At 50.4% G+C, this 23,455-nt stretch overlaps 1 protein-coding gene across 1 annotated transcript in view; it reads left to right on the top strand.

The window, feature by feature from the left end:
• Positions 1-20,648, top strand: part of LOC136635969 (nucleolar and coiled-body phosphoprotein 1-like) — a gene marked incomplete at its 5' end in the record, with an annotated part of 35,467 nt that extends 14,819 nt beyond the window's left edge. Inside the window, 4 exons of the mRNA XM_066611024.1 lie at positions 2,685-3,104; positions 8,519-8,794; positions 14,353-14,628; positions 20,194-20,648. Of these exons, the coding sequence (XP_066467121.1) occupies positions 2,685-3,104; positions 8,519-8,794; positions 14,353-14,628; positions 20,194-20,648 (1,427 nt within the window). The remainder of the gene's footprint in view (positions 1-2,684; positions 3,105-8,518; positions 8,795-14,352; positions 14,629-20,193) is intronic.
• Between the last annotated feature and the right edge of the window lie 2,807 nt (positions 20,649-23,455).

Raw genomic sequence — 23,455 nt, forward strand, 5'->3', positions numbered from 1 at the left:
GAAATGACCCAGGTTAGAGGATGTTCATCCCTATCCTCCCTTCTTTTCTCCTGCCCTGAATTCAGCTCTCCCCTCTTTGCTTGAACTCACCTGCTTCTTAGGCTGCATGCATTCTTGCATCACTGGGAGATGTGCTCAGGCCATGCATCCAGAGAACCGATTCAACATTTCACAGGGAAAATGCAAACCTGGTTGTAGCAGCCTAAATTCCTTTACCAAGGAGAATTTGAAACAACCTAGACCCACCCCCCCACCCCCGCACCTCATAAGAACAGCCCCACTGCATCAGGCCATAGGCCCATCTAGTCCAGCTTCCTGTATCTCACAGCGGCCCACCAAATGCCCTAAGGAGCACACCAGATAACAAGAGACCTGCACCCTGGTGCCCTCCTTTGCATTGGCATTCTGACATAGCCCATTTCTAAAATCAGGAGGTTGCACATACACATCATGGCTTGTAACCCGTAATGGATTTTTCCTCCAGAAATTTGTCCAATCCCCTTTTAAAGGCGTCCAGGCCAGATGCCGTCACCACAGAATGTAGCAAGGAGTTCCACAGACCAACCACACAACTGAGTAAAGAAGTAACCTCAGTGGTTCCTGTTTCTGAAAGTTCTACCCTTAGTGGTTTATGTGCATTCATGTACTTTGCAATGCTCTGATGTGAATTTAAATAACAGGAGAGTGATCAGCTGAAACTTCCTGATTGTGAGTCAGATCATTGGTCCATATCAGATAGTCATGTCTATACACAGGCTACCACTGGCTCTTGAGGCTCTCAGATAGGGGTCTTCTCTGGGTACAGGGCAACTAAAACCATCTGAGGACTGGATCAGTTTCCGTATGAGGAGACGATGCAGTGTTTGGGCTTTTTAAGCCAGGGGGAGGGAGAGAATGCTTCAGAGGTGGCATGATTAAGACAAAAGTATGCATGCTATAGAAAGAGTGGATAGAGAGCAATTTTTTTTCCTCCTCTCTCACAATACTGCATCATCCAATGAAACTGAGATTTAGGACAGACAGAAGGAGGTACTGTACTTCTTCAGACAATGCATAATTAGTCTGTGGAACCCCTTCCCACAAGGTGTGAGGCTAACCACTACCCTGGATGATTGTAGAAGAGGTTAGATAGAATCATGGAGGACAGGCCTCCCAGTGAATGTGAACCATGATGACTGTGAGTTCAGCAGCAGTAGATCTCTGAATGTCAATTGCAGGGGAACAGTGCTGAGAAAGGTGACTTTATTTTCTGCATGTGAGCTTCCCAGAGGCAGTTGTTGGACCGCTGTGAAAAACAGGATACTGGACTGGAAGAGCCTTTGACCTGATCCAAGAGGACTTTTTCTTATGTTCCTTGCTTTCTCTAAAGATGCGAATAATTTATTTGGGGATCTTCTGCAGGTAGACCGGGTACTCCACGTGTTCTACAAATGGCAAGGCATGGTATAAATATTTTAAAACAAACCATACGTCTAATGTTGCCATTTTATCTTGCTCTTTTCTTGATTATTCAAAGAGAGTATTGACTCTTTAAGAGTGGCTTACGATTCCTTAAAGTTAATCAAAGGGACAGAGATTCTGAGGAGAAATGTGTTCCTTAAGTGACAGATTGGTCATGGAAGATACATGCATCTTCATTTAAGGGCTGCTCAAGACCTCCTGGGCCTGGTTGAACTGGTTGGCAACCTTCAGTCTCGAAAGACTATGGTATAAGCCAGGGGTGTCCAAAGTTTTTGGCAGGAGGGCCACATCATCTCTCTAACACTGTGTGGGGGGCCGGGGGGGGAAAGAAAGAATTAATTTACATTTAAAATTTGAATAAATTTACATAAGTTTACATAAATGAATATATTAAAGATGAACTTATATGAATGAATGAAGGTCTTTCAATAGCTCAAGGCCTATAAAAGGCCTTGCACAAAGCAAGGCCGGCCTTTCCTTTGCTGCTGCTGCTGCTGCTGCTACTGCATCACAGGCGTGAAACAGCAAGCAGTGGAGGGAGCCCTCATCCCACAGCTCACGTGAGAGGTCAAACAGTCGCCCTCACGCTGCGAGCAGTTGCGTCGGGCCAGTGTGGGCTCCAACAAATCTCCAGAGGGCCAGAGGCTCATTGGAGACTGGTGGCTCTCTGAGGGCTGTATTGAGAGGCCTGAGGGCCGCAAGTGGCCCCAGGGCCGGGGTTTGGGCACCCCTGGTATAAGCCTACAGCACCCGGTATTCCCAGGTGGTCTCCCATCCAAGTACTAACCAGGCCTGACCATTCTCATTCTAAAGAGTGGGTCCTGGTGCCTACAGTTGGAGAAGCGCTGTGCTAATGAATCCCTGTCCTTCCCACTTCCAAGACACACGTGGAGTGCGTCCTGATGTATGGAGATTGCTTAGACTTGCACCCCTCTTTCCCCAGACTCGAGCAGTTGACAACAGAAAAGCAATGGCAGCATTTCTGATGTCAGCCGTATTGGACAGACTTTGGACACAGGAAGCTCCGCCTGAGCCCCGCCTGCAAAGCTTGCCCTGCCCCCCTGCGGCTACGCCACTGCAGCCCGTTCAGCGGAGGCTCCTGCAGCCTGAGTGCCCTGCCCCCCTCCAGCTCCGCCTGAGCTATTGAGCTGAGCCCCCCAGCAGGCTGGCCCGCCCCCCTGCGGCTACGCCACCACACGCGGCTCGGCCTGAGCCCCCTGCAGGGCTTGCTCGGCCCCCAAGCAATAAAAGTAACCGGGACGGGGCAGCACGACTCCCCGCCCGGGGCCTTCTCGCCAAGCCCGCCCCTAGGGCAGCGAGGGCCAGCCAGCGGGACTTTTGCGTGCAAGCGAAGCCGGGACTGAGGACTCGAACCCGCGCTGCAGCCGCGCCCTCGGGCTCCAGAGCGGGCGGCCGAGTCCACCCGGCTACCACAGACCTGGCCCGGCAGAGCCACGCCCAGCGCTCTCTTAAGGCGCCTGTGACGCCAGCCGAGCCGAGTGCCTGCCTGGCGCTCCGCGCGCGGAGAGAGAGCGCTGCGCTCTGCCCCCGCCCCCCGCTGCGAGGGCGCCTCTGCTCCTTCGGGGGAGGGACGGTCTCCTCGAGTCTCCTTGGCCTGCAGCTCTCTCTGCACCTACCTGGGAGTAAGCCCCGGGGACTGGAATCGACTTACACCTGAGTAGACGTGCACAGACGGGGCCCACAGCGTTTCTAAGCCGCTTCTGCCCAGCGCTGCACAAACAGAACAGGGACCAATTGGGACAAAAATGGGTGAAGCATTTCCTGGATGGTTGTTTGCCTCCTAATGCAGTTTCTCAAACTGTAGGTCGGGACCCACTAGGTGGGTCGTGAGCCAACTTCAGGTGGCCCCCCCATTCATTTCAATATTTTATTTTTAATCTGTTAGACTTGATGATCCCACCGTATGTGGCTGCATTTGGGGAAATGTGACCCATCTGTACTTTCTACAGGCTTCTATGTATTTGCCTTTGATAGGAAATGGAGCTTACTCCTGGGTCAGTGTGGGTAGGATGGCAGCCTAGGATTGTTAAAAGGTTTTCCTACATGATGATGCCACGTCCAGTCATGACATCACTTCCAGTGGGTCCTGACAGATTCCCATTCTAAAGAGTGGGTCCTGGTGCCTAAAGTTGGAGAACCGCTGTGCTAATGAATCCCCCGCCCTTCCCACTTCCAAGACAGGTGTGGAGTGCGTCCTGATGTATGGAGATTGCTTAGAGTTGCACCCCTCTTTCCCCAGACTCAGAGCAGTTGACAACAGAAAAGCAATGGCAGAATTTCTGATGTCAGCCAATACTTTGGACATATGAAGCCCCCATGTGCTGAGTCCAATTCACAGAGACTAATCTTGTCCGCACTGACTCGCCCCCAGCCCTGCAGCATCTCAGACCCTGCAGGTCTTTGCCAGGCCTACTAGAAGATGCAAGGAACGGAGCCTGGCATAGCAGAAACTGGGGCTCTGTTTGTGCTCCTCTCTGGGACCCAGCTGCCAGCTCCATTTGTATTTCATTGTCATGCCTCTAGTGCAGCCCCTTTCAACTAGTGTGCCACAGATGGTCAGCGGGTGTGCTGCCAGAGTTTGGGGAGGGTCATTTATGAGTAGGGCCACTGGGGGATGCAAGCCCCTGCTGTCAATGGTCGTGCCTTGCCAATTGTCAAAAAACGGAGGGTGTGCCTTGGCAATTTTAGCACCTTGTCAGTGTGCCGTGAGCTGGAAAAGGTTGAAAACCGCTGCTCTTGGGGTTCCAACTCTTCAACTTTTCTGCTGCACAAGGGCCACAGCACCACTGCTGCTTTCTTGGACTTTGGTGCCAAGCGGGAGAGAGACAAGCGAGAGCACAGTTAGTTGAATCCAGACCCCAGGCTTCCTGGTCTTGCTGCCCCCAGTGCCCTTCTGAATTAGCTGCTCTGCAATCAAGGGAGGAGAACTGACCTGTCTGGTTGAACCCATTTTTGCCCAGCCCACAGGCGGACACCTTTGATCCCTGTTGTGTATATGCAACGTTGGGCAGAAATGGCTTACATAGAGAAGATCTGGCAGGTGAAGCTTCCTGGGTGACCTTGGGCCACACACTGTCTCTCAGTCTCACCTACCTCACAGGGTTGCTGTGAGGTCAAAAGGAGGGATACAACCCTGAGCTACTTAGAGCAGTGTTTCTCAAACTGTGGGTCGGGACCCACTAGGTGGGTCGCGAGCCAATTTCAGGTGGGTCCCCATTCATTTCAATATTTTTAATCTATTAGACTTGATGGTACCATGATCTCATTTGGGGAAATGTTACAGACCTGTACTTTTAAGAAGCTACTATGTATATTCTTTTAACAATGATAGTCAATGGGACGTGCTCCCTGGTAAGTGTGGGTAGGATTGCAGTCTAGGATAGTTAAAAATTTTCTTGCTTGATGATGTCACTTCTGGTCATGACATCACTTCTGGTTGGTCTTGACAGATTCTCATTCTAAAAAGTGGATCCCGGTGCTAAATGTGTGAGAACCACTGACTTAGAGGAAGGTTTCAAACTGAAAAATGTGAGAAATAAACAAATACCGCATGACATTCTGGAGTCCTCACTGATTTGTAGACAGTTTGTGTTCTTAAGATACCAGAGCTGAAGTTACAAAGCCTTATTCCCACACCTTGTGGCTCAATGAGTCATGGAATCTCCCTAAGGGCAAGGCCTCCAGAAAATAGTCATTTCATTTTATATGGAGATTGGAGTCAGTACATCAGTGGTTCCCAAATGTCTTTGTCCCTTGACCTTCTGGGCCATTGGGCACAGCTCTCTGTTAGGGCTACAATCCTGTACACTGTTTAGGAAAGCAGGTTTTTGGCAAGGATTCCATGGTTCTCCTGGCTAGTTTCCATGGCTCCCTCGGGAGCCACGGCTCCCAGTTTGGGAACCGCTGTAGTTCATGTTTACCGACACCAACTCCACCCAAAATGGCTTCCAACTCCATGACTTTGACTCCGACTCCACAGCCCCGTCCCTTACTGTGGTAGGTTTTCATTGTTTGAAGTCTTTTGTATTCCCTAGGTACTGTTTGATTAGTTTTTCCAAAAGGACAAAGTAATCCACTGATCCTTTCCAATCACTAGAGGTGGGAGAAAGTGGTGATAACAAAATAAAAACATCTAACACAGCTTTCTGCACTGTGTTAGATTGTTAGAGTTGTGAGACTGTCATGTAGGCTCCTTCCTGATCCTCCTCACTTTTTGAAATTGCCCTCCCAAGCAGGTGAGAGAGGGGAGGTGCCAGTGAGGGGCTCATATCCCCCAATGACCATATTAATAAATATGCATACCCACAGACCATTCGTGGCACACCAGTGTGCCAAGACACACTGGTTGAAATGACCCAGGTTAGAGGATGTTCATCCCTATCCTCCCTTCTTTTCTCCTGCCCTGAATTCAGCTCTCCCCTCTTTGCTTGAACTCACCTGCTTCTTAGGCTGCATGCATTCTTGCATCACTGGGAGATGTGCTCAGGCCATGCATCCAGAGAACCGATTCAACATTTCACAGGGAAAAATGCAAACCTGGTTGTAGCAGCCTAAATTCCTTTACCAAGGAGAATTTGAAACAACCTAGACCCACCCCCCCACCCCCGCACCTCATAAGAACAGCCCCACTGCATCAGGCCATAGGCCCATCTAGTCCAGCTTCCTGTATCTCACAGCGGCCCACCAAATGCCCTAAGGAGCACACCAGATAACAAGAGACCTGCACCCTGGTGCCCTCCTTTGCATTGGCATTCTGACATAGCCCATTTCTAAAATCAGGAGGTTGCACATACACATCATGGCTTGTAACCCGTAATGGATTTTTCCTCCAGAAATTTGTCCAATCCCCTTTTAAAGGCGTCCAGGCCAGATGCCGTCACCACAGAATGTAGCAAGGAGTTCCACAGACCAACCACACAACTGAGTAAAGAAGTAACCTCAGTGGTTCCTGTTTCTGAAAGTTCTACCCTTAGTGGTTTATGTGCATTCATGTACTTTGCAATGCTCTGATGTGAATTTAAATAACAGGAGAGTGATCAGCTGAAACTTCCTGATTGTGAGTCAGATCATTGGTCCATATCAGATAGTCATGTCTATACACAGGCTACCACTGGCTCTTGAGGCTCTCAGATAGGGGTCTTCTCTGGGTACAGGGCAACTAAAACCATCTGAGGACTGGATCAGTTTCCGTATGAGGAGACGATGCAGTGTTTGGGCTTTTTAAGCCAGGGGGAGGGAGAGAATGCTTCAGAGGTGGCATGATTAAGACAAAAGTATGCATGCTATAGAAAGAGTGGATAGAGAGCAATTTTTTTTCCTCCTCTCTCACAATACTGCATCATCCAATGAAACTGAGATTTAGGACAGACAGAAGGAGGTACTGTACTTCTTCAGACAATGCATAATTAGTCTGTGGAACCCCTTCCCACAAGGTGTGAGGCTAACCACTACCCTGGATGATTGTAGAAGAGGTTAGATAGAATCATGGAGGACAGGCCTCCCAGTGAATGTGAACCATGATGACTGTGAGTTCAGCAGCAGTAGATCTCTGAATGTCAATTGCAGGGGAACAGTGCTGAGAAAGGTGACTTTATTTTCTGCATGTGAGCTTCCCAGAGGCAGTTGTTGGACCGCTGTGAAAAACAGGATACTGGACTGGAAGAGCCTTTGACCTGATCCAAGAGGACTTTTTCTTATGTTCCTTGCTTTCTCTAAAGATGCGAATAATTTATTTGGGGATCTTCTGCAGGTAGACCGGGTACTCCACGTGTTCTACAAATGGCAAGGCATGGTATAAATATTTTAAAACAAACCATACGTCTAATGTTGCCATTTTATCTTGCTCTTTTCTTGATTATTCAAAGAGAGTATTGACTCTTTAAGAGTGGCTTACGATTCCTTAAAGTTAATCAAAGGGACAGAGATTCTGAGGAGAAATGTGTTCCTTAAGTGACAGATTGGTCATGGAAGATACATGCATCTTCATTTAAGGGCTGCTCAAGACCTCCTGGGGCCTGGTTGAACTGGTTGGCAACCTTCAGTCTCGAAAGACTATGGTATAAGCCAGGGGTGTCCAAAGTTTTTGGCAGGAGGGCCACATCATCTCTCTAACACTGTGTGGGGGGCCGGGGGGGGGAAAGAAAGAATTAATTTACATTTAAAATTTGAATAAATTTACATAAGTTTACATAAATGAATATATTAAAGATGAACTTATATGAATGAATGAAGGTCTTTCAATAGCTCAAGGCCTATAAAAGGCCTTGCACAAAGCAAGGCCGGCCTTTCCTTTGCTGCTGCTGCTGCTGCTGCTACTGCATCACAGGCGTGAAACAGCAAGCAGTGGAGGGAGCCCTCATCCCACAGCTCACGTGAGAGGTCAAACAGTCGCCCTCACGCTGCGAGCAGTTGCGTCGGGCCAGTGTGGGCTCCAACAAATCTCCAGAGGGCCAGAGGCTCATTGGAGACTGGTGGCTCTCTGAGGGCTGTATTGAGAGGCCCTGAGGGCCGCAAGTGGCCCCAGGGCCGGGGTTTGGGCACCCCTGGTATAAGCCTACAGCACCCGGTATTCCCAGGTGGTCTCCCATCCAAGTACTAACCAGGCCTGACCATTCTCATTCTAAAGAGTGGGTCCTGGTGCCTACAGTTGGAGAAGCGCTGTGCTAATGAATCCCTGTCCTTCCCACTTCCAAGACACACACGGAGTGCGTCCTGATGTATGGAGGTTGCTTAGACTTGCACCCCTCTTTCCCCAGACTCGAGCAGTTGACAACAGAAAAGCAATGGCAGCATTTCTGATGTCAGCCGTATTGGACAGACTTTGGACACAGGAAGCTCCGCCTGAGCCCCGCCTGCAAAGCTTGCCCTGCCCCCCTGCGGCTACGCCACTGCAGCCCGTTCAGCGGAGGCTCCTGCAGCCTGAGTGCCCTGCCCCCCTCCAGCTCCGCCTGAGCTATTGAGCTGAGCCCCCCAGCAGGCTTGTCCCGCCCCCCTGCGGCTACGCCACCACACGCGGCTCGGCCTGAGCCCCCTGCAGGGCTTGCTCGGCCCCCAAGCAATAAAAGTAACCGGGACGGGGCAGCACGACTCCCCGCCCGGGGCCTTCTCGCCAAGCCCGCCCCTAGGGCAGCGAGGGCCAGCCAGCGGGACTTTTGCGTGCAAGCGAAGCCGGGACTGAGGACTCGAACCCGCGCTGCAGCCGCGCCCTCGGGCTCCAGAGCGGGCGGCCGAGTCCACCCGGCTACCACAGACCTGGCCCGGCAGAGCCACGCCCAGCGCTCTCTTAAGGCGCCTGTGACGCCAGCCGAGCCGAGTGCCTGCCTGGCGCTCCGCGCGCGGAGAGAGAGCGCTGCGCTCGCCCCGCCCCCCGCTGCGAGGGCGCCTCTGCTCCTTCGGGGGAGGGACGGTCTCCTCTAGTCTCCTTGGCCTGCAGCTCTCTCTGCACCTACCTGGGAGTAAGCCCCGGGGACTGGAATCGACTTACACCTGAGTAGACGTGCACAGATGGGGCCCACAGCGTTTCTAAGCCGCTTCTGCCCAGCGCTGCACAAACAAAACAGGGACCAATTGGGACAAAAATGGGTGAAGCATTTCCTGGTTGGTTGTTTGCCTCCTAATGCAGTTTCTCAAACTGTAGGTCGGGACCCACTAGGTGGGTCGTGAGCCAACTTCAGGTGGGCCCCCCATTCATTTCAATATTTTATTTTTAATCTGTTAGACTTGATGATCCCACCGTATGTGGCTGCATTTGGGGAAATGTGACCCATCTGTACTTTCTACAGGCTTCTATGTATTTGATAGGAAATGGAGCTGACTCCTGGGTCAGTGTGGGTAGGATCGCAGCCTAGGGTTGTTAAAGGTTTTCCTACATGATGATGCCACGTCCAGTCATGACATCACTTCCAGTGGGTCCTGACAGATTCCCATTCTAAAGAGTGGGTCCTGGTGCCTAAAGTTGGAGAACCGCTGTGCTAATGAATCCCCCGCCCTTCCCACTTCCAAGACAGGTGTGGAGTGCGTCCTGATGTATGGAGATTGCTTAGAGCTGCACCCCTCTTTCCCCAGACTCAGAGCAGTTGACAACAGAAAAGCAATGGCAGAATTTCTGATGTCAGCCAATACTTTGGACATATGAAGCCCCCATGTGCTGAGTCCAATTCACAGAGACTAATCTTGTCCGCACTGACTCGCCCCCAGCCCTGCAGCATCTCAGACCCTGCAGGTCTTTGCCAGGCCTACTAGAAGATGCAAGGAACGGAGCCTGGCATAGCAGAAACTGGGGCTCTGTTTGTGCTCCTCTCTGGGACCCAGCTGCCAGCTCCATTTGTATTTCATTGTCATGCCTCTAGTGCAGCCCCTTTCAACTAGTGTGCCACAGATGGTCAGCGGGTGTGCTGCCAGAGTTTGGGGAGTAGGGCCCATTTATGAGTAGGGCCACTGGGGGATGCAAGCCCCTGCTGTCAATGGTCGTGCCTTGCCAATTGTCAAAAAACGGAGGGTGGTGTGCCTTGGCAATTTTAGCACCTTGTCAGTGTGCCGTGAGCTGGAAAAGGTTGAAAACCGCTGCTCTTGGGGTTCCAACTCTTCAACTTTTCTGCTGCACAAGGGCCACAGCACCACTGCTGCTTTCTTGGACTTTGGTGCCAAGCGGGAGAGAGACAAGCGAGAGCACGGTTAGTTGAATCCAGACCCCAGGCTTCCTGGTCTTGCTGCCCCCAGTGCCCTTCTGAATTAGCTGCTCTGCAATCAAGGGAGGAGAACTGACCTGTCTGGTTGAACCCATTTTTGCCCAGCCCACAGGCGGACACCTTTGATCCCTGTTGTGTATATGCAACGTTGGGCAGAAATGGCTTACATAGAGAAGATCTGGCAGGTGAAGCTTCCTGGGTGACCTTGGGCCACACACTGTCTCTCAGTCTCACCTACCTCACAGGGTTGCTGTGAGGTCAAAAGGAGGGATACAACCCTGAGCTACTTAGAGCAGTGTTTCTCAAACTGTGGGTCGGGACCCACTAGGTGGGTCGCGAGCCAATTTCAGGTGGGTCCCCATTCATTTCCATATTTTTAATCTATTAGACTTGATGGTACCATGATCTCATTTGGGGAAATGTTACAGACCTGTACTTTTAAGAAGCTACTATGTATATTCTTTTAACAATGATAGTCAATGGGACCTGCTCCCTGGTAAGTGTGGGTAGGATTGCAGTCTAGGATAGTTAAAAATTTTCTTGCTTGATGATGTCACTTCTGGTCATGACATCACTTCTGGTTGGTCTTGACAGATTCTCATTCTAAAAAGTGGATCCCGGTGCTAAATGTGTGAGAACCACTGACTTAGAGGAAGGTTTCAAACTGAAAAATGTGAGAAATAAACAAATACCGCATGACATTCTGGAGTCCTCACTGATTTGTAGACAGTTTGTGTTCTTAAGATACCAGAGCTGAAGTTACAAAGCCTTATTCCCACACCTTGTGGCTCAATGAGTCATGGAATCTCCCTAAGGGCAAGGCCTCCAGAAAATAGTCATTTCATTTTATATGGAGATTGGAGTCAGTACATCAGTGGTTCCCAAATGTCTTTGTCCCTTGACCTTCTGGGCCATTGGGCACAGCTCTCTGTTAGGGCTACAATCCTGTACACTGTTTAGGAAAGCAGGTTTTTGGCAAGGATTCCATGGTTCTCCTGGCTAGTTTCCATGGCTCCCTCGGGAGCCACGGCTCCCAGTTTGGGAACCGCTGTAGTTCATGTTTACCGACACCAACTCCACCCAAAATGGCTTCCAACTCCATGACTTTGACTCCGACTCCACAGCCCCGTCCCTTACTGTGATAGGTTTTCATTGTTTGAAGTCTTTTGTATTCCCTAGGTACTGTTTGATTAGTTTTTCCAAAAGGACAAAGTAATCCACTGATCCTTTCCAATCACTAGAGGTGGGAGAAAGTGGTGATAACAAAATAAAAACATCTAACACAGCTTTCTGCACTGTGTTAGATTGTTAGAGTTGTGAGACTGTCATGTAGGCTCCTTCCTGATCCTCCTCACTTTTTGAAATTGCCCTCCCAAGCAGGTGAGAGAGGGGAGGTGCCAGTGAGGGGCTCATATCCCCCAATGACCATATTAATAAATATGCATACCCACAGACCATTCGTGGCACACCAGTGTGCCAAGACACACTGGTTGAAATGACCCAGGTTAGAGGATGTTCATCCCTATCCTCCCTTCTTTTCTCCTGCCCTGAATTCAGCTCTCCCCTCTTTGCCTGAACTCACCTGCTTCTTAGGCTGCATGCATTCTTGCATCACTGGGAGATGTGCTCAGGCCATGCATCCAGAGAACCGATTCAACATTTCACAGGGAAAAATGCAAACCTGGTTGTAGCAGCCTAAATTCCTTTACCAAGGAGAATTTGAAACAACCTAGACCCACCCCCCCACCCCGCACCTCATAAGAACAGCCCCACTGCATCAGGCCATAGGCCCATCTAGTCCAGCTTCCTGTATCTCACAGCGGCCCACCAAATGCCCTAAGGAGCACACCAGATAACAAGAGACCTGCATCCTGGTGCCCTCCTTTGCATTGGCATTCTGACATAGCCCATTTCTAAAATCAGGAGGTTGCACATACACATCATGGCTTGTAACCCGTAATGGATTTTTCCTCCAGAAATTTGTCCAATCCCCTTTTAAAGGCGTCCAGGCCAGATGCCGTCACCACAGAATGTAGCAAGGAGTTCCACAGACCAACCACACAACTGAGTAAAGAAGTAACCTCAGTGGTTCCTGTTTCTGAAAGTTCTGCCCTTAGTGGTTTATGTGCATTCATGTACTTTGCAATGCTCTGATGTGAATTTAAATAACAAGAGAGTGATCAGCTGAAACTTCCTGATTGTGAGTCAGATCATTGGTCCATATCAGATAGTCATGTCTATACACAGGCTACCACTGGCTCTTGAGGCTCTCAGATAGGGGTCTTCTCTGGGTACAGGGCAACTAAAACCATCTGAGGACTGGATCAGTTTCCGTATGAGGAGACGATGCAGTGTTTGGGCTTTTTAAGCCAGGGGGAGGGAGAGAATGCTTCAGAGGTGGCATGATTAAGACAAAAGTATGCATGCTATAGAAAGAGTGGATAGAGAGCAATTTTTTTTCCTCCTCTCTCACAATACTGCATCATCCAATGAAACTGAGATTTAGGACAGACAGAAGGAGGTACTGTACTTCTTCAGACAATGCATAATTAGTCTGTGGAACCCCTTCCCACAAGGTGTGAGGCTAACCACTACCCTGGATGATTGTAGAAGAGGTTAGATAGAATCATGGAGGACAGGCCTCCCAGTGAATGTGAACCATGATGACTGTGAGTTCAGCAGCAGTAGATCTCTGAATGTCAATTGCAGGGGAACAGTGCTGAGAAAGGTGACTTTATTTTCTGCATGTGAGCTTCCCAGAGGCAGTTGTTGGACCGCTGTGAAAAACAGGATACTGGACTGGAAGAGCCTTTGACCTGATCCAAGAGGACTTTTTCTTATGTTCCTTGCTTTCTCTAAAGATGCGAATAATTTATTTGGGGATCTTCTGCAGGTAGACCGGGTACTCCACGTGTTCTACAAATGGCAAGGCATGGTATAAATATTTTAAAACAAACCATACGTCTAATGTTGCCATTTTATCTTGCTCTTTTCTTGATTATTCAAAGAGAGTATTGACTCTTTAAGAGTGGCTTACGATTCCTTAAAGTTAATCAAAGGGACAGAGATTCTGAGGAGAAATGTGTTCCTTAAGTGACAGATTGGTCATGGAAGATACATGCATCTTCATTTAAGGGCTGCTCAAGACCTCCTGGGGCCTGGTTGAACTGGTTGGCAACCTTCAGTCTCGAAAGACTATGGTATAAGCCAGGGGTGTCCAAAGTTTTTGGCAGGAGGGCCACATCATCTCTCTAACACTGTGTGGGGGGCCGGGGGGGGGAAAGAAAGAATTAATTTACATTTAAAATTTGAATAAATTTACATAAGTTTACATAAATGAATATATTAAAGATGAACTTATATGAATGAATGAAGGTCTTTCAATAGCTCAAGGCCTATAAAAGGCCTTGCACAAAGCAAGGCCGGCCTTTCCTTTGCTGCTGCTGCTGCTGCTGCTGCTACTGCATCACAGGCGTGAAACAGCAAGCAGTGGAGGGAGCCCTCATCCCACAGCTCACGTGAGAGGTCAAACAGTCGCCCTCACGCTGCGAGCAGTTGCGTCGGGCCAGTGTGGGCTCCAACAAATCTCCAGAGGGCCAGAGGCTCATTGGAGACTGGTGGCTCTCTGAGGGCTGTATTGAGAGGCCCTGAGGGCCGCAAGTGGCCCCAGGGCCGGGGTTTGGGCACCCCTGGTATAAGCCTACAGCACCCGGTATTCCCAGGTGGTCTCCCATCCAAGTACTAACCAGGCCTGACCATTCTCATTCTAAAGAGTGGGTCCTGGTGCCTACAGTTGGAGAAGCGCTGTGCTAATGAATCCCTGTCCTTCCCACTTCCAAGACACACGTGGAGTGCGTCCTGATGTATGGAGATTGCTTAGACTTGCACCCCTCTTTCCCCAGACTCGAGCAGTTGACAACAGAAAAGCAATGGCAGCATTTCTGATGTCAGCCGTATTGGACAGACTTTGGACCTAGGAAGCTCCGCCTGAGCCCCGCCTGCAAAGCTTGCCCTGCCCCCCTGCGGCTACGCCACTGCAGCCCGTTCAGCGGAGGCTCCTGCAGCCTGAGTGCCCTGCCCCCCTCCAGCTCCGCCTGAGCTATTGAGCTGAGCCCCCCAGCAGGCTTGGCGCGCCCCCCTGCGGCTACGCCACCACACGCGGCTCGGCCTGAGCCCCCTGCAGGGCTTGCTCGGCCCCCAAGCAATAAAAGTAACCGGGACGGGGCAGCACGACTCCCCGCCCGGGGCCTTCTCGCCAAGCCCGCCCCTAGGGCAGCGAGGGCCAGCCAGCGGGACTTTTGCGTGCAAGCGAAGCCGGGACTGAGGACTCGAACCCGCGCTGCAGCCGCGCCCTCGGGCTCCAGAGCGGGCGGCCGAGTCCACCCGGCTACCACAGACCTGGCCCGGCAGAGCCACGCCCAGCGCTCTCTTAAGGCGCCTGTGACGCCAGCCGAGCCGAGTGCCTGCCTGGCGCTCCGCGCGCGGAGAGAGAGCGCTGCGCTCGCCCCGCCCCCCGCTGCGAGGGCGCCTCTGCTCCTTCGGGGGAGGGACGGTCTCCTCGAGTCTCCTTGGCCTGCAGCTCTCTCTGCACCTACCTGGGAGTAAGCCCCGGGGACTGGAATCGACTTACACCTGAGTAGACGTGCACAGATGGGGCCCACAGCGTTTCTAAGCCGCTTCTGCCCAGCGCTGCACAAACAAAACAGGGACCAATTGGGACAAAAATGGGTGAAGCATTTCCTGGTTGGTTGTTTGCCTCCTCATGCAGTTTCTCAAACTGTAGGTCGGGACCCACTAGGTGGGTCGTGAGCCAACTTCAGGTGGGCCCCCCATTCATTTCAATATTTTATTTTTAATCTGTTAGACTTGATGATCCCACCGTATGTGGCTGCATTTGGGGAAATGTGACCCATCTGTACTTTCTACAGGCTTCTATGTATTTGCCTTTAACAATGATAGGAAATGGAGCTTACTCCTGGGTCAGTGTGGGTAGGATGGCAGCCTAGGATTGTTAAAAGGTTTTCCTACATGATGATGCCACGTCCAGTCATGACATCACTTCCAGTGGGTCCTGACAGATTCCCATTCTAAAGAGTGGGTCCTGGTGCCTAAAGTTGGAGAACCGCTGTGCTAATGAATCCCCCGCCCTTCCCACTTCCAAGACAGGTGTGGAGTGCGTCCTGATGTATGGAGATTGCTTAGAGTTGCACCCCTCTTTCCCCAGACTCAGAGCAGTTGACAACAGAAAAGCAATGGCAGAATTTCTGATGTCAGCCAATACTTTGGACATATGAAGCCCCCATGTGCTGAGTCCAATTCACAGAGACTAATCTTGTCCGCACTGACTCGCCCCCAGCCCTGCAGCATCTCAGACCCTGCAGGTCTTTGCCAGGCCTACTAGAAGATGCAAGGAACGGAGCCTGGCATAGCAGAAACTGGGGCTCTGTTTGTGCTCCTCTCTGGGACCCAGCTGCCAGCTCCATTTGTATTTCATTGTCATGCCTCTAGTGCAGCCCCTTTCAACTAGTGTGCCACAGATGGTCAGCGGGTGTGCTGCCAGAGTTTGGGGAGGGTCATTTATGAGTAGGGCCACTGGGGGATGCAAGCCCCTGCTGTCAATGGTCGTGCCTTGCCAATTGTCAAAAAACGGAGGGTGTGCCTTGGCAATTTTAGCACCTTGTCAGTGTGCCGTGAGCTGGAAAAGGTTGAAAACCGCTGCTCTTGGGGTTCCAACTCTTCAACTTTTCTGCTGCACAAGGGCCACAGCACCACTGCTGCTTTCTTGGACTTTGGTGCCAAGCGGGAGAGAGACAAGCGAGAGCACAGTTAGTTGAATCCAGACCCCAGGCTTCCTGGTCTTGCTGCCCCCAGTGCCCTTCTGAATTAGCTGCTCTGCAATCAAGGGAGGAGAACTGACCTGTCTGGTTGAACCCATTTTTGCCCAGCCCACAGGCGGACACCTTTGATCCCTGTTGTGTATATGCAACGTTGGGCAGAAATGGCTTACATAGAGAAGATCTGGCAGGTGAAGCTTCCTGGGTGACCTTGGGCCACACACTGTCTCTCAGTCTCACCTACCTCACAGGGTTGCTGTGAGGTCAAAAGGAGGGATACAACCCTGAGCTACTTAGAGCAGTGTTTCTCAAACTGTGGGTCGGGACCCACTAGGTGGGTCGCGAGCCAATTTCAGGTGGGTCCCCATTCATTTCAATATTTTTAATCTATTAGACTTGATGGTACCATGATCTCATTTGGGGAAATGTTACAGACCTGTACTTTTAAGAAGCTACTATGTATATTCTTTTAACAATGATAGTCAATGGGACGTGCTCCCTGGTAAGTGTGGGTAGGATTGCAGTCTAGGATAGTTAAAAATTTTCTTGCTTGATGATGTCACTTCTGGTCATGACATCACTTCTGGTTGGTCTTGACAGATTCTCATTCTAAAAAGTGGATCCCGGTGCTAAATGTGTGAGAACCACTGACTTAGAGGAAGGTTTCAAACTGAAAAATGTGAGAAATAAACAAATACCGCATGACATTCTGGAGTCCTCACTGATTTGTAGACAGTTTGTGTTCTTAAGATACCAGAGCTGAAGTTACAAAGCCTTATTCCCACACCTTGTGGCTCAATGAGTCATGGAATCTCCCTAAGGGCAAGGCCTCCAGAAAATAGTCATTTCATTTTATATGGAGATTGGAGTCAGTACATCAGTGGTTCCCAAATGTCTTTGTCCCTTGACCTTCTGGGCCATTGGGCACAGCTCTCTGTTAGGGCTACAATCCTGTACACTGTTTAGGAAAGCAGGTTTTTGGCAAGGATTCCATGGTTCTCCTGGCTAGTTTCCATGGCTCCCTCGGGAGCCACGGCTCCCAGTTTGGGAACCGCTGTAGTTCATGTTTACCGACACCAACTCCACCCAAAATGGCTTCCAACTCCATGACTTTGACTCCGACTCCACAGCCCCGTCCCTTACTGTGATAGGTTTTCATTGTTTGAAGTCTTTTGTATTCCCTAGGTACTGTTTGATTAGTTTTTCCAAAAGGACAAAGTAATCCACTGATCCTTTCCAATCACTAGAGGTGGGAGAAAGTGGTGATAACAAAATAAAAACATCTAACACAGCTTTCTGCACTGTGTTAGATTGTTAGAGTTGTGAGACTGTCATGTAGGCTCCTTCCTGATCCTCCTCACTTTTTGAAATTGCCCTCCCAAGCAGGTGAGAGAGGGGAGGTGCCAGTGAGGGGCTCATATCCCCCAATGACCATATTAATAAATATGCATACCCACAGACCATTCGTGGCACACCAGTGTGCCAAGACACACTGGTTGAAATGACCCAGGTTAGAGGATGTTCATCCCTATCCTCCCTTCTTTTCTCCTGCCCTGAATTCAGCTCTCCCCTCTTTGCTTGAACTCACCTGCTTCTTAGGCTGCATGCATTCTTGCATCACTGGGAGATGTGCTCAGGCCATGCATCCAGAGAACCGATTCAACATTTCACAGGGAAAAATGCAAACCTGGTTGTAGCAGCCTAAATTCCTTTACCAAGGAGAATTTGAAACAACCTAGACCCACCCCCCCACCCCCGCACCTCATAAGAACAGCCCCACTGCATCAGGCCATAGGCCCATCTAGTCCAGCTTCCTGTATCTCACAGCGGCCCACCAAATGCCCTAAGGAGCACACCAGATAACAAGAGACCTGCACCCTGGTGCCCTCCTTTGCATTGGCATTCTGACATAGCCCATTTCTAAAATCAGGAGGTTGCACATACACATCATGGCTTGTAACCCGTAATGGATTTTTCCTCCAGAAATTTGTCCAATCCCCTTTTAAAGGCGTCCAGGCCAGATGCCGTCACCACAGAATGTAGCAAGGAGTTCCACAGACCAACCACACAACTGAGTAAAGAAGTAACCTCAGTGGTTCCTGTTTCTGAAAGTTCTACCCTTAGTGGTTTATGTGCATTCATGTACTTTGCAATGCTCTGATGTGAATTTAAATAACAGGAGAGTGATCAGCTGAAACTTCCTGATTGTGAGTCAGATCATTGGTCCATATCAGATAGTCATGTCTATACACAGGCTACCACTGGCTCTTGAGGCTCTCAGATAGGGGTCTTCTCTGGGTACAGGGCAACTAAAACCATCTGAGGACTGGATCAGTTTCCGTATGAGGAGACGATGCAGTGTTTGGGCTTTTTAAGCCAGGGGGAGGGAGAGAATGCTTCAGAGGTGGCATGATTAAGACAAAAGTATGCATGCTATAGAAAGAGTGGATAGAGAGCAATTTTTTTTCCTCCTCTCTCACAATACTGCATCATCCAATGAAACTGAGATTTAGGACAGACAGAAGGAGGTACTGTACTTCTTCAGACAATGCATAATTAGTCTGTGGAACCCCTTCCCACAAGGTGTGAGGCTAACCACTACCCTGGATGATTGTAGAAGAGGTTAGATAGAATCATGGAGGACAGGCCTCCCAGTGAATGTGAACCATGATGACTGTGAGTTCAGCAGCAGTAGATCTCTGAATGTCAATTGCAGGGGAACAGTGCTGAGAAAGGTGACTTTATTTTCTGCATGTGAGCTTCCCAGAGGCAGTTGTTGGACCGCTGTGAAAAACAGGATACTGGACTGGAAGAGCCTTTGACCTGATCCAAGAGGACTTTTTCTTATGTTCCTTGCTTTCTCTAAAGATGCGAATAATTTATTTGGGGATCTTCTGCAGGTAGACCGGGTACTCCACGTGTTCTACAAATGGCAAGGCATGGTATAAATATTTTAAAACAAACCATACCTCTAATGTTGCCATTTTATCTTGCTCTTTTCTTGATTATTCAAAGAGAGTATTGACTCTTTAAGAGTGGCTTACGATTCCTTAAAGTTAATCAAAGGGACAGAGATTCTGAGGAGAAATGTGTTCCTTAAGTGACAGATTGGTCATGGAAGATACATGCATCTTCATTTAAGGGCTGCTCAAGACCTCCTGGGGCCTGGTTGAACTGGTTGGCAACCTTCAGTCTCGAAAGACTATGGTATAAGCCAGGGGTGTCCAAAGTTTTTGGCAGGAGGGCCACATCATCTCTCTAACACTGTGTGGGGGGCCGGGGGGGGGGGGAAAGAAAGAATTAATTTACATTTAAAATTTGAATAAATTTACATAAGTTTACATAAATGAATATATTAAAGATGAACTTATATGAATGAATGAAGGTCTTTCAATAGCTCAAGGCCTATAAAAGGCCTTGCACAAAGCAAGGCCGGCCTTTCCTTTGCTGCTGCTGCTGCTGCTGCTACTGCATCACAGGCGTGAAACAGCAAGCAGTGGAGGGAGCCCTCATCCCACAGCTCACGTGAGAGGTCAAACAGTCGCCCTCACGCTGCGAGCAGTTGCGTCGGGCCAGTGTGGGCTCCAACAAATCTCCAGAGGGCCAGAGGCTCATTGGAGACTGGTGGCTCTCTGAGGGCTGTATTGAGAGGCCCTGAGGGCCGCAAGTGGCCCCAGGGCCGGGGTTTGGGCACCCCTGGTATAAGCCTACAGCACCCGGTATTCCCAGGTGGTCTCCCATCCAAGTACTAACCAGGCCTGACCATTCTCATTCTAAAGAGTGGGTCCTGGTGCCTACAGTTGGAGAAGCGCTGTGCTAATGAATCCCTGTCCTTCCCACTTCCAAGACACACGTGGAGTGCGTCCTGATGTATGGAGATTGCTTAGACTTGCACCCCTCTTTCCCCAGACTCGAGCAGTTGACAACAGAAAAGCAATGGCAGCATTTCTGATGTCAGCCGTATTGGACAGACTTTGGACCTAGGAAGCTCCGCCTGAGCCCCGCCTGCAAAGCTTGCCCTGCCCCCCTGCGGCTACGCCACTGCAGCCCGTTCAGCGGAGGCTCCTGCAGCCTGAGTGCCCTGCCCCCCTCCAGCTCCGCCTGAGCTATTGAGCTGAGCCCCCCAGCAGGCTTGGCCCGCCCCCCTGCGGCTACGCCACCACACGCGGCTCGGCCTGAGCCCCCTGCAGGGCTTGCTCGGCCCCCAAGCAATAAAAGTAACCGGGACGGGGCAGCACGACTCCCCGCCCGGGGCCTTCTCGCCAAGCCCGCCCCTAGGGCAGCGAGGGCCAGCCAGCGGGACTTTTGCGTGCAAGCGAAGCCGGGACTGAGGACTCGAACCCGCGCTGCAGCCGCGCCCTCGGGCTCCAGAGCGGGCGGCCGAGTCCACCCGGCTACCACAGACCTGGCCCGGCAGAGCCACGCCCAGCGCTCTCTTAAGGCGCCTGTGACGCCAGCCGAGCCGAGTGCCTGCCTGGCGCTCCGCGCGCGGAGAGAGAGCGCTGCGCTCGCCCCGCCCCCCGCTGCGAGGGCGCCTCTGCTCCTTCGGGGGAGGGACGGTCCTCGAGTCTCCTTGGCCTGCAGCTCTCTCTGCACCTACCTGGGAGTAAGCCCCGGGGACTGGAATCGACTTACACCTGAGTAGACGTGCACAGATGGGGCCCACAGCGTTTCTAAGCCGCTTCTGCCCAGCGCTGCACAAACAAAACAGGGACCAATTGGGACAAAAATGGGTGAAGCATTTCCTGGTTGGTTGTTTGCCTCCTCATGCAGTTTCTCAAACTGTAGGTCGGGACCCACTAGGTGGGTCGTGAGCCAACTTCAGGTGGGCCCCCCATTCATTTCAATATTTTATTTTTAATCTGTTAGACTTGATGATCCCACCGTATGTGGCTGCATTTGGGGAAATGTGACCCATCTGTACTTTCTACAGGCTTCTATGTATTTGCCTTTAACAATGATAGGAAATGGAGCTTACTCCTGGGTCAGTGTGGGTAGGATGGCAGCCTAGGATTGTTAAAAGGTTTTCCTACATGATGATGCCACGTCCAGTCATGACATCACTTCCAGTGGGTCCTGACAGATTCCCATTCTAAAGAGTGGGTCCTGGTGCCTAAAGTTGGAGAACCGCTGTGCTAATGAATCCCCCGCCCTTCCCACTTCCAAGACAGGTGTGGAGTGCGTCCTGATGTATGGAGATTGCTTAGAGTTGCACCCCTCTTTCCCCAGACTCAGAGCAGTTGACAACAGAAAAGCAATGGCAGAATTTCTGATGTCAGCCAATACTTTGGACATATGAAGCCCCCATGTGCTGAGTCCAATTCACAGAGACTAATCTTGTCCGCACTGACTCGCCCCCAGCCCTGCAGCATCTCAGACCCTGCAGGTCTTTGCCAGGCCTACTAGAAGATGCAAGGAACGGAGCCTGGCATAGCAGAAACTGGGGCTCTGTTTGTGCTCCTCTCTGGGACCCAGCTGCCAGCTCCATTTGTATTTCATTGTCATGCCTCTAGTGCAGCCCCTTTCAACTAGTGTGCCACAGATGGTCAGCGGGTGTGCTGCCAGAGTTTGGGGAGGGTCATTTATGAGTAGGGCCACTGGGGGATGCAAGCCCCTGCTGTCAATGGTCGTGCCTTGCCAATTGTCAAAAAACGGAGGGTGTGCCTTGGCAATTTTAGCACCTTGTCAGTGTGCCGTGAGCTGGAAAAGGTTGAAAACCGCTGCTCTTGGGGTTCCAACTCTTCAACTTTTCTGCTGCACAAGGGCCACAGCACCACTGCTGCTTTCTTGGACTTTGGTGCCAAGCGGGAGAGAGACAAGCGAGAGCACAGTTAGTTGAATCCAGACCCCAGGCTTCCTGGTCTTGCTGCCCCCAGTGCCCTTCTGAATTAGCTGCTCTGCAATCAAGGGAGGAGAACTGACCTGTCTGGTTGAACCCATTTTTGCCCAGCCCACAGGCGGACACCTTTGATCCCTGTTGTGTATATGCAACGTTGGGCAGAAATGGCTTACATAGAGAAGATCTGGCAGGTGAAGCTTCCTGGGTGACCTTGGGCCACACACTGTCTCTCAGTCTCACCTACCTCACAGGGTTGCTGTGAGGTCAAAAGGAGGGATACAACCCTGAGCTACTTAGAGCAGTGTTTCTCAAACTGTGGGTCGGGACCCACTAGGTGGGTCGCGAGCCAATTTCAGGTGGGTCCCCATTCATTTCAATATTTTTAATCTATTAGACTTGATGGTACCATGATCTCATTTGGGGAAATGTTACAGACCTGTACTTTTAAGAAGCTACTATGTATATTCTTTTAACAATGATAGTCAATGGGACGTGCTCCCTGGTAAGTGTGGGTAGGATTGCAGTCTAGGATAGTTAAAAATTTTCTTGCTTGATGATGTCACTTCTGGTCATGACATCACTTCTGGTTGGTCTTGACAGATTCTCATTCTAAAAAGTGGATCCCGGTGCTAAATGTGTGAGAACCACTGACTTAGAGGAAGGTTTCAAACTGAAAAATGTGAGAAATAAACAAATACCGCATGACATTCTGGAGTCCTCACTGATTTGTAGACAGTTTGTGTTCTTAAGATACCAGAGCTGAAGTTACAAAGCCTTATTCCCACACCTTGTGGCTCAATGAGTCATGGAATCTCCCTAAGGGCAAGGCCTCCAGAAAATAGTCATTTCATTTTATATGGAGATTGGAGTCAGTACATCAGTGGTTCCCAAATGTCTTTGTCCCTTGACCTTCTGGGCCATTGGGCACAGCTCTCTGTTAGGGCTACAATCCTGTACACTGTTTAGGAAAGCAGGTTTTTGGCAAGGATTCCATGGTTCTCCTGGCTAGTTTCCATGGCTCCCTCGGGAGCCACGGCTCCCAGTTTGGGAACCGCTGTAGTTCATGTTTACCGACACCAACTCCACCCAAAATGGCTTCCAACTCCATGACTTTGACTCCGACTCCACAGCCCCGTCCCTTACTGTGATAGGTTTTCATTGTTTGAAGTCTTTTGTATTCCCTAGGTACTGTTTGATTAGTTTTTCCAAAAGGACAAAGTAATCCACTGATCCTTTCCAATCACTAGAGGTGGGAGAAAGTGGTGATAACAAAATAAAAACATCTAACACAGCTTTCTGCACTGTGTTAGATTGTTAGAGTTGTGAGACTGTCATGTAGGCTCCTTCCTGATCCTCCTCACTTTTTGAAATTGCCCTCCCAAGCAGGTGAGAGAGGGGAGGTGCCAGTGAGGGGCTCATATCCCCCAATGACCATATTAATAAATATGCATACCCACAGACCATTCGTGGCACACCAGTGTGCCAAGACACACTGGTTGAAATGACCCAGGTTAGAGGATGTTCATCCCTATCCTCCCTTCTTTTCTCCTGCCCTGAATTCAGCTCTCCCCTCTTTGCTTGAACTCACCTGCTTCTTAGGCTGCATGCATTCA

The sequence above is a fragment of the Tiliqua scincoides genome, unplaced genomic scaffold (genome assembly GCF_035046505.1).
Source record: "Tiliqua scincoides isolate rTilSci1 unplaced genomic scaffold, rTilSci1.hap2 HAP2_SCAFFOLD_181, whole genome shotgun sequence".
Classification (NCBI taxonomy): domain Eukaryota; kingdom Metazoa; phylum Chordata; class Lepidosauria; order Squamata; family Scincidae; genus Tiliqua; species Tiliqua scincoides.